This window comes from Candidozyma pseudohaemuli (assembly GCF_003013735.1).
Source record: "Candidozyma pseudohaemuli strain B12108 chromosome Unknown scaffold00009, whole genome shotgun sequence".
Classification (NCBI taxonomy): Eukaryota; Fungi; Ascomycota; class Pichiomycetes; order Serinales; family Metschnikowiaceae; genus Candidozyma; species Candidozyma pseudohaemuli.
Window position 1 is genome coordinate 44,639 of NW_020194443.1, and position 15,086 is coordinate 59,724.

At 43.3% G+C, this 15,086-nt stretch overlaps 4 protein-coding genes across 4 annotated transcripts; 2 read left to right on the forward strand and 2 right to left on the reverse strand.

The window, feature by feature from the left end:
- Window positions 1-108: 108 nt before the first annotated feature.
- C7M61_003448 (uncharacterized protein) lies at window positions 109-1,794 on the reverse strand (the record flags this gene model as incomplete). Its single annotated transcript, XM_024858787.1, has 1 exon — window positions 109-1,794. The coding sequence occupies one exon, from the start codon at window positions 1,792-1,794 to the stop codon at window positions 109-111; it is 1,686 nt and encodes a 561-aa protein (XP_024712874.1).
- A 1,769-nt stretch (window positions 1,795-3,563) lies between these two features.
- Window positions 3,564-7,191, forward strand: C7M61_003449 (uncharacterized protein; the record flags this gene model as incomplete). The annotated part of the gene is made up of 2 exons (XM_024858788.1): window positions 3,564-4,864; window positions 5,841-7,191. The coding sequence occupies 2 exons, from the start codon at window positions 3,564-3,566 to the stop codon at window positions 7,189-7,191; spliced, it is 2,652 nt and encodes an 883-aa protein (XP_024712875.1).
- Window positions 7,192-8,677: 1,486 nt separating this feature from the next.
- Window positions 8,678-9,334, forward strand: C7M61_003450 (uncharacterized protein; the record flags this gene model as incomplete). Its single annotated transcript, XM_024858789.1, has 1 exon — window positions 8,678-9,334. The coding sequence occupies one exon, from the start codon at window positions 8,678-8,680 to the stop codon at window positions 9,332-9,334; it is 657 nt and encodes a 218-aa protein (XP_024712876.1).
- A 2,232-nt stretch (window positions 9,335-11,566) lies between these two features.
- On the reverse strand, window positions 11,567-12,028 carry C7M61_003451 (uncharacterized protein; the record flags this gene model as incomplete). Its single annotated transcript, XM_024858790.1, has 1 exon — window positions 11,567-12,028. One exon carries the CDS (start codon window positions 12,026-12,028, stop codon window positions 11,567-11,569), a length of 462 nt encoding a protein of 153 aa, XP_024712877.1.
- Between the last annotated feature and the right edge of the window lie 3,058 nt (window positions 12,029-15,086).

Sequence of the window (15,086 nt, forward strand, 5' to 3'; positions counted from 1 at the left end):
TCATAAGAAAGACACCCTAGACAACTTTGTAATATATTAGCATCTTTACCAATAAATTTCGATCCATTGAAAGTCTTTATCATAAATTTATCTCATTAGTCGATTTAGCTATACCTGTTTTGTCACATGTGCAATGGAAGTTCCAACAACGCCTTCATCCTTGAGAGAACTTTCATCTGAAACTTCATCAGCTAGTCTCCTCTCTTCCCTGTTTTTGTCTCGTATCGTCAATCGCCAAGCAATCACTGTCATGATCAAACCAAAGCCCGCAAGACATGCTGTGTATGTGAACCCAATATAATATCTAGGTTTATCTGCTGTATTCCAGACAAAAATTGGCACCCAAGCGCCTGTAACATATGCCAATGTGTTTGTGCAAACAACCACGAAATTTCTCTTCATATCGTCCTCAAATAGTAAACGATTGACCCATGAGAAAATAAAAGGCTGACCGTAGGATGTAGGTACTCCAACAAGGAAGTAGGAGAACCAGTGAAGACCTCTTGGTATATGCCAATGCGCTAGTAGAGCACAACCCCATATCAATAGTACAAAGTAACTCATGACATAGAAATGATTCTTCTTTCCTCCAATAAAGTTATGAGAATAGGCCAAGATTAAGGTTGTTCCAATACCACAAGCTGTAAGAATGGAAGGAAACGTATTATACTTATCTGGAGATAATTTGAGATCGAGTTTCATCCACGTTTGGAACGCTGGTTGACTATTGGCAGCGCAGGAATTATTGTAGGCCAAAAACAATAACGGGAACACGTAAATGTGCCATGTGTCAAAGAAACCCTTAATCTTCTTCCACAGGTACCTCTCACGAGTGTTCAATTGTGCACCGATTCTTCTTCTTCTTTCAAGGCCCACCAATCTGTCCTCCTGTGAAAAGTAGAAAGCATCAGTGGTACTTGGCGTGTTTGGGTCGACTATCATGGTATAGATACCAACTGGGAATGAAATAACTGCATCGAGCACAAACATCCATTTGAAAGGTGGCATTGACGAATGCCCAAAGTGCTTCAAGACAGCCAACTGTAAAGGTCCGGAGATCAACCCTGCCGCATTACCAGCCACGGCGAAATAAGCGGATCTCGTGGATAATTCAGATGCCGAATAATTACTTCCAACAAGATACTCCAAGCCCGGGAAGTAACCTGACTCCAAGAACCCAAGGAAAAACCGAACGGCATAAAGGGACTCTATATTTTTGCATGTAATCATAAGTAGGGTCAAAAGAGCCCACATTATTTCTAGGCCGCCCAAGTAGTAACGGGCGGAAATTCTATGCAAAATCAAGTTCGAAGGAATCTGCCCGATGATATAACCAATGGTCCATAGCGTAACTAAATAGTTGTACTGGTTTTGATTCATCTCGTAATACTCATCCATACCGTTGACGTAGGCAGTAGTGACATTGGATTGATTCAAGTTTTTGATGAAGTACCCGAGCATCGAAGAGCTGAGAAGGAAGAAATCCAACTTGCAAAGGTACTTTTGCTCCTTTGGGTGCTTGTCGGTACCATCCCAGAAGAACTGTCTCACCTTAAAGAGTTTCGAGGTATTCCTCCTATGAATCTCCTCAGGCGTGAGATGGAGCTCAAGGTCGATGTATGGCTCATCGATCTCTATAGAGCGTTCCTCAACTTGAATAGTTCTGTCCTTGTTGAGACTGCTTTTTGAGTTTTGGTCGGATGCCAGATCCAAAGAGTTCACGACATGATCTCGTCTTGTCTCTGTGATCTCTGGACCCTCAAGCTCTCTTTTCAAGACCTGAAAAAATCCCATTGTCCTACGGCTTCAGTTAAAGCTGAAAACTACCCATTTATAACGAAGTCATGGTTGCGAAATTGTGTGGTTGATGTGCGTATTATGCTCCACACCTCATCACTAATAGATAGATAACGTGCCATTGTGAGGTAAGCAGGGGATGAGGCAAACAGATTATTCGCAACTTACTGTGGCGATTGATGCAGAGTGGCATAAACCATATAATATAGCTATATCCACTACCTCCGAATCAATGATGGAGATTAGACTTGCATCTCACAAGACGGATGATTGTTGAAGATAGTTAGAATGGTCTGGCTGCTTCTATCCATGCTTCGGTTCTATCTTTTGCCGTTGGAGCCATGGCTCACAATGCATTTTACGTCGATCATTAAATCCGTTTAATTACATATCTCATTAATCCTTCATTTACCTTTTTTTTTAGGGCTTGCATTATCTTCGGAGGGGCGAAGACCATTTCCGTTTACAAGCGATATTAGCCAAAAGTGTGGCATCGCGATCCTTCATGAGGCTTATCAGAATTGGTAGTCTCGAATCACTCGCGCTTGATCCCGCTTCAATCCAGCAAGGAACATGAGCAATGATCCACTAGTGGTTGTCTTCTGTTGATTCGATCTTGATTTCAGGAGACTCGATTCAAGACGGCCATCGCTGTTGAGGGGGTGCGGAAGACTGTCAGATGCATGCTGTTTGACACCGCCTTGAGAATGGCGCCAAACATCAAGCTTATTAATATGTGCGTATGGTAATAAGCACGAAAGAATTAACCATGCAATGTACACGAAGTTGTTAGTTGCTTGACGCAAGTATGTTGATACAAGACACATGCAACATAATGTGACTTCCCCATGAATCGAAGAAGTGATCTCACTATCAACCCCCGGAGTTCCAGATGGAAAGCAGTCGGTAGTCATGAAGCCAAGCTGTATCTTTCTCTGGCCAGCATCTTGACAAACATTCTGTGACTGTTGAGCCTCTTGATCGTTACCTAATATTTCCTTTAAGCGGGGCCTCTCATCAAATTAGAGCTCAACCCAACAGCTGTGATATCATGTCCATGATCCTCTCCAGGACCATGTAAGTAGCCACATGGGCATTCGTTAGCAGAAATGTCTGTATCCATACGGTCTTCACTGGCAGACTCAAAAGTAGTATCCCGACTTTTCGGAAGCACAGGGGGTTCTAGCTTACGCCGCTTAACATTTTGGATGTCAAGAGGCGGAGGTGGCCTATTGAGAGCTATCATGGAATGTGGAGTTGACGAAGTCGGACTTTGACGAAGTCTGCGGGACCGACTTGGGATGAGGATTTATACAGTACCTTCCCCCTCGTCAGGATGCCCATGTTTCAAACGAGTTTATTGGAGCCCACCTGTCGCCGTGTAAAGATTTTTGGAGATTCTTTCGCTGTGTCGATTGCAGGGCCCCGATAGATTGAAAGAAATGCGATGAATCATAAGCCTTAAGTAATTATGAATATTCTTCTCAGAACTCCTTTACTTTTTTTTTTTCAATTTTTTTACTGTCTCACCTCCATCTTCAATTTAAATCGAAAAAACTCTCTGGATGAAAAAAAGATTGAAAGGTTCACGTTTTTCGGTCGTTCTATGGAGCTACTCGTGTGAGATTCTTATCGACCACGAAGATCACACAAATAACTCCAGTCCGGTATATTGCGGCATAGCCTAATCAGTCTTCTGTACACGGCTCAATTTTTACCATAGACAACTTCCAGTTCACAACTACACAACCATGGGGTTAAAAAAAATGTTCAAGAAGAAGGATCCAACCGAAGAGGAGTTGGTGGACACAATGCAAAAGGTTGGTATCACAACCAAGACTGCCAATAACCGTCAAGAGAAGTTCGGCGCTTTCAAGCAATACGCCCAGGAAAGACAAGGTGTCAAACCTGGAATGGCACCTCGTAACCCTTATGCAAACATGAATGAAAACCAAGGTAATCCATACGCTAACTCCCAGTCTGGTGAGGCAAGTGCTCGCGATTCAGCGTATGCATCTTCTTCTACCGGGGAGAGACGACTGAACCCCTATGCGAGTCAAGATGATGGCCCAGCGCCATCAAGACCCAGTCCGTACCAAACTCAACGAAATGGTGGGAATGGCTCTTACAGCGAAAAGTCCTATTCATCATCCAGCAAGCCAAACCCTTACGGCTCGCGCACTACAAGGCCGAGAGGTGATGATGAGCTGACTCTTGACCTCAACGCTATTCCCAGCTCAAGCGCTTTGCCCACGGCCAAGAAGCCTATCAGAAAAACCACGGATACAGATACGCTAGATCTTAATGCTGATCCGGACGAAGAAGACTTGAACCTCGAAGTGGACGACTTTTTAGCAGAGGAGGAACAAGTGAACTCCGAGGAAGAAGAGGTCGAAGCCATCAAGCAAGACATTCGTTTTGTGAAACAGGAATCCGTGGCACTGACTCGTAACACATTGAGAATGGCCCAAGAGGCGGACGCTTCAGGAACAAATACTCTCGGTATGTTAGGATCGCAATCCGAACGTTTGTTCAATGCCGAACAGAATTTGTTACTTGCTGACACTCAAACCAAGATCGCTGATGATAAAGTCGCAGAGTTGAAGCGTCTCAATAGATCGATTTTCATCCCTGCCTCTGGAAATCCATTTAACAAAAAGTCTCGCTTACGTGAACAAGAGTCGAAATTGAAGGCACAGAAGGAACAAGAAAAATACCTTCGAGAGACGAACCGACAAGGCGTTTATGCTAGTGAGCAGCGTGTCAAACAGGGAATTTCAAATAACTCAACTCAGTCAGACACCTTTAACAAATATCAGGGTGAAAAGCATCTACAACAAGCTCAAAGATACCAATTCGAGAATGATTCCGAGGATGATGAGATGGAGAAGGAGTTGGCTGCAAATTTGGATCAAATTGCATCCTATTCTAAGAAATTAAGAAACACCGCAACTGTCATGGGTCAGGAAGTCGGTGCTCAAAATGATAGGTTGAGGAAGATCGAGGAAGATGCGGATCGCTTGGATATCAATGTGCACCTCAACAGCACTCGCTTGAATAATATTAGGTAAGGGTCCAGGGATTCCAGTAATTGAGTACCACTATTGACAGACCCGAAGACGGACATCTTCCAAAGAGTCGAAGGCATATCGGAGCATAGGAACTGATACACCCTCAGCTTGTTCAAGAACGAATAGTATTTGAATTGCATTATAATACTGCTAAATAAGTCATTACGTAATAATATCACTAAACAGCAATGAAGTAACCTCCGGATACTGCCGCGAATCAAGCATAACCCCTCACTACTTCGTAATGCTACTTTAAGCGGAAAAGACCTGATTCGCCTTTAAAACATAGCAGACCGTTGCATTCACAATACCACGCGTTTCCCTGTTTTAAAGTTACTGAGATCCTGCTTACCCCACGGGAAAATGCCGTCAGTGCCTACATGTTAAGTCGTGCACATAGCAGGAGAAAGCACGGCCGCCAAATTAGGTCACTGCATATACGCGGATCTTTATCAGCATACTTGGAGCATATAGATCAAATTCAGCTTCGGTCACTTGCCGCTCATTGACTTTTCTTTGCCCTGCGATTTCAGCTCAGAATCTGATCTTCTTAAACATGGCGCACCATCAAGTCAAGGAGTCGTTCCTTGTCGGGAGGGCACTCCTCAATTTCACCTCCATTTTTGTTTCGTTAGGTGTATTTTTGTTTGGATTTGAGCAGGGCTTGATGTCTTCCCTCTTAACCAATTCATATTTCAAAGAATACTACAACCACCCTAGTCCTGCTGCAATCGGTACGATGATTGCAATTTTAGAAATAGGCGCCTTATTTTCCTCGTTTGAGGCTGGAAAGGTTGGTGATAAAATTGGAAGAAGAAGAACAATTCGTTGGGGCTCGTTTATCTTCGTAGTAGGTGGATTTTTACAAACTTTTTCGCCAACAATCTACGTTCTAGGCTTGGGAAGACTCGTCTCTGGTGTTGCGATCGGATTCCTCACAACGATCATACCTTGCTACCAATCAGAAATCAGTCCGCCTGATGATCGAGGATTCTATGCCTGCTTGGAGTTTACCGGCAATATTGTCGGGTATTCAACTAGTATTTGGGTTGACTACGGCTTCCTGTTTCTCGAGAATGACTTCTCGTGGCGCTCACCCTTGTTTGTTCAATGTGTCATGGGGTTCCTCCTCTGGTTAGGAACATTCATAATCGTCGAAACACCTAGATGGCTTTTGGATCATGACCATGATATTGAAGGAATGATAGTTATCAGCGATCTCTATGCTGATGGAGAGGTTGAGGATGAGTTGGCCAAGGTGGAGTTTAGACAGATCAAAGAGAGCATCTTGATACAAAGAATCGAAGGAGGCGAAAGATCTTATCGTTATATGCTCACCCGTTACAAAAAGAGGGTCTCAGTTGCATGTTTCTCCCAAATGTTTGCACAATTAAATGGTATAAATATTGTGTCATACTATGCTCCTATGATTTTTGAAAGTGCCGGCTGGATCGGCAGGCTGGCCATTTTGATGACAGGTATCAATTCCTTGATCTATTTGGCAAGCACCATACCACCATGGTATTTGGTTGATGGATGGGGGCGGAAGCCATTGCTTTTGACAGGCGCAGTCGTCATGGCCGTTTCACTCTTTTCCATTGCATATTCTTTATTTTTGGACGATACATATACCCCTCAGGTTGTCGTCATATTTGTCATAATTTTCAACGCTGCTTTTGGAGCATCCTGGGGACCCATCCCGTGGATGATGAATGAGGTTTTGCCCAATTCTGTGCGAAGCAAGGGAGCTGCGATGTCAACAGCAACGAATTGGCTCTTCAATTTCCTTGTCGGAGAAATGACTCCAATTTTGTTAGACTTGATCCAATGGAGAACGTATTTGATTCCAGGCTTTTCTTGCGTTCTTTCCTTCATGTGCGTGCACTATCTTTTCCCAGAGACTAAGGGTTTATCGTTAGAGGAAATGGGATCCATTTTTGACGATAGTTCATCAGTGTTTTCCTTCCACTCTGGATATGGTTCAACTAATGATAGCGAGTCGAGGAGAAGCATCGAGCCCTCTCAGTCTAGCGGCGAAACTCAGCCACTTCACCAAACTGCAGCACAGCTCGCCAGAAATCCCTCCTCTATGCGCAATGAGCCCGACGGTCTCATTACAGGAACGCCCCAATTACCTCTAATTCCAGCAAATGAGGTTGCGAAGCCTGCCATCTCGGGCTTATCATCAAATGCTGGCATTAACGATGATGCTACCGCGCCACCATCTTTCGAAGACATCATCGATTTCAAACGTCGTAAGGACGCGAAGTCGTGGTTTTCGTGGGCTCAGCAAAAAAGTGCAGATTACGAACAACTAACTTAAGAACCTGCTCCACGATGAATAACTTGAAGTTCCCTAAAACAAATGACTAGTTGTAGTTTTTGCGTGCTGTTGTTTGATGCCAAGAGCGACCCATGAAGGAAGTTTGACGCGTTGTTTCAGTTGACTCTTCATTTGAAGCCACTCATTTTGATCCGTTTATTTCACGTTTACTTTAAGATTCCATTTCACATGACTTAGCTAATAAGTACCCTCTGACATTACCGTATCACGACCTGCTAAGCCTAATCTCAGTACCAAAGTAAAATGCCGAATTGCGCGTATCACAAAGTACACAATGGGTCGCCATTTGAGACTAAAACTTAAACGTGACTGCCAAGTGCGGTCTTCAAGACCAATAAATGATGTTCTCCACTCGAATGCGTGAAGCACGGTCATTGACGATTCCCCAATTGTAACTCCAATCAATACTCGGTTATGTCGGCGGCCTTCCGTTATTGGAACAACACAATAATACTCAGACGAAAACATTCTGTTTTCCTACAATGTCAAACTCCTTGAAACATTGAAATTATAAACAGGCCAATGACATTCGCGGATTCAGGCAAAGCCACAGGCACGATGATGTCAGACCTGAATACAAGTCAGGTACACGACGTTTGTTTACTCGGTTTAAATACTCTGAATCGTGGGCACGGCAGAAAATTTTTAAAAGCCTCTTACGCATTCTCAAATAATGCACACAGCTCCAAACTTACTTAAGGCGAAGGTGTCCCTCACTTAGACGTTTCAGGAAACAAGTCTTTTTTTGACTTATCAATTTTTGGAAGAGCATTACCCCTTAACTACCAATAAAATCCACTGTCGAATTTACGAATAATCCACTACCATGTCTTTACTCCTAGATACGTCCACTAGCACGACAGCATCTCACTCCATCACTTCATTGCTGGGCCTCGAGCCAATTGCATCAAGTTCATTAGGTATCAAAAACCCTTCTGCAACTGAGTCTGGCATTACAGCCCAATCTATCCACACCACACATGCTTCTAATTCTAAAAGCGCCTCGGTATCCTCCTCAAGCAAAGAGTCTCAAAGTGATGCCTCGGGATCGTCTCCCGCACTCAGCGAACAGAGTAACGCAGCAGGACCCCGAGTGTCTTTAATATCATCTGCGTTAGTTATGATGTGTTTGTGTCTGCTTCTTACGATTTAGAATCTTTAATGAATGAACGATTTGTGCTCCTTGGAGATAAGATTTTTATGAAGTCCCTCGAGCCGGTCCGCATTGGACAGCTTTTAGTGGCGCAAAAATTACAATATAGGTTCCGCTCGTTGTATATTACGTAAGCTTGAGAAGGCGGGGCAAAACAAATGAAATGAAAAAGGAATGATCATCACAAAAGGGACAGTTTTGTAATGAAATGGATGATAGTCTTCAAGGGAAATACTTGATCAGCCAAAAGACCTGTCACATTAACGTTCGTAGTGCGGTTCGCGAGCCAGGGCACAACTGTGTGACCTGTACATGCTCAATACCGTTCGTCCTTTGAATAAAGACACCGGTTCGCAAAGATCTTCGGTGAACACCAAGATGGATAACTCTACCATTTTCTTCATCGTCACCCTTGTGATAGCATTTACCTTTTTGCGCTGGCTTATCGCTCCTATTCCTCATTCTGTTGCGGGTGAGTTCAACCTTCCTGAACCCGACTCTCGTGAGAATGAAGAGTCGCGTAATCCAAGAAGACTGACACGAGCTGTCACTGATTCCATGATTGAAGTTGTTCAGGCAATTGGTCCACAGCTTAGCAGATCTCAAATCGTTCATAGCTTAGAACGAACAGGATCAGTGGAAGCTACTGTTGAACAATATATGGAGAGCGGATCCTTGCCTTATCCTCCTGGAGAGTCACCGCCAGAGAGAGAGGCGAACACTGATAAGCTGAAAGTTACATCCGTCGATCAGTCCCGAACATTGCTTGAAAAGTACGCCGTCGTTGAGGACGATCATCCCGTCGGCGAGGAAGAGGCCGAGTCGCCTGGAAGATGGGGAAAGGACAAGCAGGAAAGATTAGATATTTTGCAAAAGAGACGAGAGCAGATGATCTTGCGTGCGAGACGCAGAATGAAGCAGACTTTGGGAAACGAGGTTTCTGAGGGTGAACTTCTAGACAAGAGTTAATTGCATGTATGTTCATTAAAGAGAACTCAAATCGTGGAAATTTGTGTAGGCTGTATCCGTCTTCTCTTGCATTCGGTGTCGGGTGTCTGGTTCAGCAGTGACAGACTTTGCCGCCTATCTTCGTACAGCCCATCAATCGGTGGCTCCACAAATTGTGACAAGAGGCTTGTATGACTTGGCGTGCAAGGTTGATTAGTCGTGCTGTCTGATTCTCTTGCCTCAACACAAGATTGGCCAGAAACTAAGGCAGCATTATTGTCTGTTGGCTCAATTGTCAGGATTTCATCAATTGTGGGCCTCTCGTCAGTATTATTCTCAACCAAAGCAGATCGAGACTTTTGGCCATTTGTGTCTTCGTCATTCTTCTTTTCTTGAATTTGCAACGGGGTACCAAGAATTCCATCAGATAGTAGCATTATGGAACAAAAACCTTCAGCAGAAGTGATGATTATGCTTTTACCATCTGCAGACCAGGTAATATCAGTTATGGTTGAATAATGTAGGTTTTTCAGAAGACCAAGGGGTTTGAAATGCTCAGTGTCGTAAACGATCACAGAATTTTGCGTCGCAACAGCGAATAACATTTTGTGTGGTAGGTCAAACACACATTTTGAAGCGTCTAAGTCTAATTTGTACAAGATTGGACTAAATCGCACTGCTATAGCGGGTTTATCGAAGCCCGAAAGATAGCACACTGGTGGATTAGACAAACCTGCGCGAGTATGGACATAGACTGTGTGGTAAACCATTTCGGGGTCCTCTTCTTCACGAGATCCTTCTTTTAATAACCCCAGAGGACTGAGAAGGAGACTTCCATCGGTTGAAAATGCAAGTCGCCGGAAAAAGGATTGTAGCGATTCAGGGTGGTATAAATTGGCGATCTTTCCCTCATAAGCACTTTGAGTATTACCATTAGCTGATAGTGGCGCTTCCGGCGCATTTGCCTGAGTCTCTTGTTGAGTCCCTTGTGAAACCGACTTGACATCACTCTGCAGCTGCCTTACCAACAAACTCGGCAGAGAACTAATTGCCGGCACTTCTGAACGACTTAGGCTGAGAACAAGTGATGCAGTGAAGGGGGAGGTCTTTCGAGATTCGTTCCGGTGGTCTGCAGAGCGAGAATTTTTGTCTGCCACTAGTCGATATACACGAAGAGATCGATCAGCACTTTGAGTTGCCAAAAACTCACCTTGAGGATCCCATGATATGCCTTGCACATAGTGCCCATGACCTTTCCAATCAAGTACCTTCTCTCCCGATTGGCAATCGAAGATTCGTATCGAATTATCTGTAGAACCTGCGGCGATGAACTTGGAGTCTGGCGACCAGCTGATATCATATACCTCCGAATTGGTATGAAATACCTTTTTCACAATCCAGCTCTCTTTGAGTTCATCGTCTTGATTACCAAAATCTTGTATCACCTCATTAGCTAGTATCCAGATGATGAGTAGTCCGTCGTCACCTGCTGTTGCCAAATAATCCCCAGTTTGGTCGAAACGCGTGGCGTTAACAGCCTGGGTATGTTTCCTCAATGTTGATAGATAATTAACGGTTGTCTCATGGACATTTGTAGGATCATCAGGGTGTTGAACTTTCCAAATTCGAACATTGTTGTCACCACCCCCAGTCGCTAATCTCGCTGGCTGGCCATCTCTCCTCAGCTGGCAATCAGCACTATAAACCGGCTGGTTTTCATCGTGCCAGTGAATTGCTAACGTAGTAGAATTCATAGTGTTCGTTTGCGATTCTCAGTTAATCTTGGTGTGAAACACTACAAGCGCGTTCTCAGTTACGCGCCGCAATTCCATCCTAATCGGATGAACCTTCTAGCGTACAAGCACTATCCACCAGTTGAACAAACGAATTAGTAAACCATATTCAAATTTTGGGCAATTAAAGCGCTACACGTTGGAAACGCTGACCATTTCAGCGATTTCATCATCGAACTTATATATTGAACGATATTCAACTATGAGAACTCCAATATAAAGTAGGAAGCAAAAAATCATTGCAAAGCATAATATGGTTTCCTGATGCCTGTCTCAATAATACAAGAGACGTGTCACACACGGACACAGACACAGACACACAGATACATCGAAACAATTGGAATAGAGCCCGCATGAATTTGATCCTGGACGATTGGAGGATTGAAAGAAAGTCATCCCCATTAGTAGTATGACAACATATTCAGAATAGAAAGCGGATATCTCTGACGTCGAAACTGTGTTAGAACGTGAGTTTGAATTCTTTATCATCATTCTTAACTTTGTACAAAAAATTGGAAATAATCTCATTTTCTCGGCAAGGGCTATTGATGAAATGCTTCTGACAAAAGGAGGCCATTTCTGGTTTCGAAATACTCATAGTCTGACTCGAATTTCTCGCAGTATATGTTTTCTTGCCAATATCAGACCGTAGGATATCCTCGTCGATCTTTTGGATTGCAGGGCACTCGATACCTAACTTCCGATTGTATCTTTCAAGGGTAGTATCATCAAATGTATTGAAATCCAACACATCAATCCGAGGTTTATCATGTGGGCCGTTTGAATGAATATGCTTCGATAGAAGCTCCTGTTGAGCCGCCACTGCGACGGCATTCCGGGCCTTGTTAGCGGATCTCGAAGTGGGGATAGATTTGGATTCAGCGTCACTTGCAGGGTCTCTATGCTGTGCTCTAGGGGGCATTTTGAATTGTACTTCTTGTTGTCGATGTCCGAGTATACCCGGCCGTATTAAGGTAGACTTGTATGCAGTCACAACTGATTAATTCTCATAAAGCAGCAGATGCTCAAACTGTGTGAGGAGAAGAAAAAATTAAGAAAATAAAACATGTCCAATTGTTATTGTGATTTATGCCATAGGCAAAAGGCTCAGAAATGTTGTCCAATAACGCCATTGAACGATGTCCTTTGATAATTTTAGAATCACTTCGCTGATGATAACTGCTTCTAGTTGGTACTATTCAATCATTCGCCAAATAGACTAATCCTTGGAATTGTGTATCAAACTTGAACAAATAAGCAACCCCGCTTCTACAATTTAAAAAAGCCCCTCTTTGAAACCGCGCTCTAGCTCAGGCGGTTGATGTAAAAAGATTCTTTTCAAAGTGATGATTGATATAGTCAGTTTTCGGTTTATATTCTTGGTATGACAATTCTGACAGACTGCAATTTCTCAAGGCAAACAACTGAATAGTGATATAAAGAGAATTTCAATAAGAGAGCCTCTTGCCAGAGTTTTGCTGATCTTGTAATTAACTAGAGGCGTTGCCCCGGACGATAAGCAGTATGCAAATTATTTCCGTACTGTATATTCTTCCCACCAGCATGTCGTTACCTGACAACCTACATGCGCGAATTTGCACTCGCATATAAAAGTCTCGTACAATAGCATTTCTCAGTTGAAAGATCTAGTCGCAGCACCTTCTTTTTACTCTGCAGAAGCGGCCAACAATTCCGCGGTCCCTGACTTTCTATTTGTCCGGGGGTATTCGACTACCTCATGTTTAATGTGCTTCAGTCACCACGGGGTGCAGGGTGAATTGGCGAGATCGAAATTGGACATTTCGCAAAAATTGACTCTTACAACAGTATGACTTAAATACGTGGTTGCAAAGTGAAGCACAGAGACATATGTCCCTGTACAGCGCATGCGTTGCCTTGAATCCAAGACCACACAGAAATCACATACTGTGATGCTAGCTATACTAACAGATGGGAGTAGATGTAAAGCCTCCGAATCATTTGTTCGCTAAAGGTAATACTAACGGTCATTTAGGGGGTTTCGTGAAGACTCGCAACTTGGCTTTTTAAAGTTTGTTGAAACGCTCCTTTCATAAGTGCCAAGCTACAAGCCAAACCACAGATTCGATTTGAAAGTATGAAATGATTGACCAGTCTTGAAAATGCGGTATAATAGATGTCGCATGCGGCTTGTGCGATGCGTAAACTGTTTTGCAGCATCCAGCTGCATGGGCGTAGTATTGTCTGTCCTACAACCTCAAGAACAGAACTTAGCTACACTTGACGATGAATAAATATACACGACTTCGCTACCTCTTTAAATTTTTTTGTAACCCCACGCTCCTTCTGAATGCTTGAATGATATATTCACTGAAAGTGAATTAAAACCTTCCAAACGGCTTAATTCCATCGAAATGCTCGCGTCAAAAAATGCCCCCACATCTGTCCAAAGAACATATTTTGGACTGATTCTAAATCTACAAGATGCTTTACTCGTTCTCGAAGGGACCCGATGTCTGATATTACCATGTGTGAAAAGAAGACTTAACAGTGAAGAAAGACAGCAAATTTGCGCAGGCGCTGTGTATGTCTGGAATGAGAACGAATGTGGAATGAAAAGATGGACTGATGGAAAAATATGGCTGGCTTCAAAAGTGAAAAGTCCTTTTTTGACTTACCATGAGCTTGACGAATCGAGAAATGCCAAGGACAATGGTCTCATAAAGCAGATATTCTCACTCACAACTAAGCAGAATACTAAGTTGCATCTTATAGCATACTACAGTCCCCTGAGGCGCATGGACGGGTACCTAGTTGATCTAACACCCTCTAACGATCCATCGCTTTCCATGCTTTCCCTTCATCCCGAGATCTATCTGAGTGACATTATTGACAGCCGGACGAATATCGGGACTCCCAGCTTCTGTAAGAGTCCATATTTGACAGATCGTAACCAGAGATACCTATACACATCCCCTAATATGCTACAAGTAACCACTGACGAGGCGAAACACAATCAGGGTGGAACACGATGTTCTCAATCCCCACGACATGGCCCTTGGGTCCAGAACACACAAAACTCACGTTCAAACGCTGCTGCTTTTGAAATCACATTGGCTAATCAGCATTCAGTGCAGCCAGTAGAACAGTCTCATCATGTCGACTCTCCGAATACAGCTTTGCCTCAAAATCCGTTGATCGATAGAGATCGTGACAACATGACACTGGTGACAACCTCGTCAAACACTTCAAATGCTTTCACAGACCCCAGCATCTATCACAACCTCCCAAAGGTCGCTTTATTTCCAGGATTAGATAGCAAACATAACCCCAAATGCCTAAAAGAAACACGAATACCAGCCCAAGATCCCAATAGCTTCACTTCCAACACCATACCCCTACCACTAGTGAGATTGCCCATTAACTACAATTCAGATGATCGGATGTCACTTCATGCGCTAGATAAACAATTTGTCATGTAGCCGAACGTTAAAAGACGCTTCAGAACTCGATTTAATAGGGGCTATCCAGATCTAAGCTTTCACTATTATCATCACTTCCAACTTTTGATCTTCTTTTCCCAGGCATATTTCCCAGATTTGAGTAACCCAGCTGTGGCCAAGCCTTTAATTGACTGTTTAAGAGCTGGCTCACATATAGTTTTTCGAACAGTTTTCACTAGCAAAGGAATTAAATGGTTATCATTAGCGATTAATTCTAGTAGCTCATCATTTTGGCCATTCGTAAAATTTCCGGACACCTCGCATCGAAGACGATCTCGGTATGATGTGAATATTTCAAAAAGGCGTTTTTTGAATTGATGGGGAAGTTCACTCAATAGCTCCGCCTTCGAATGAGTACTTAAAAGCAAATTAAAATTGGATTCCTCAACTTGACGTAGCACATTTCTCTTGAGGGCATTTCGTATGAAAGGGTGATAAAGACTCCTGATTTCGGATTTTTGTTTCGTGACAATATTTTTCGCTTTGTTGGGATTCTCT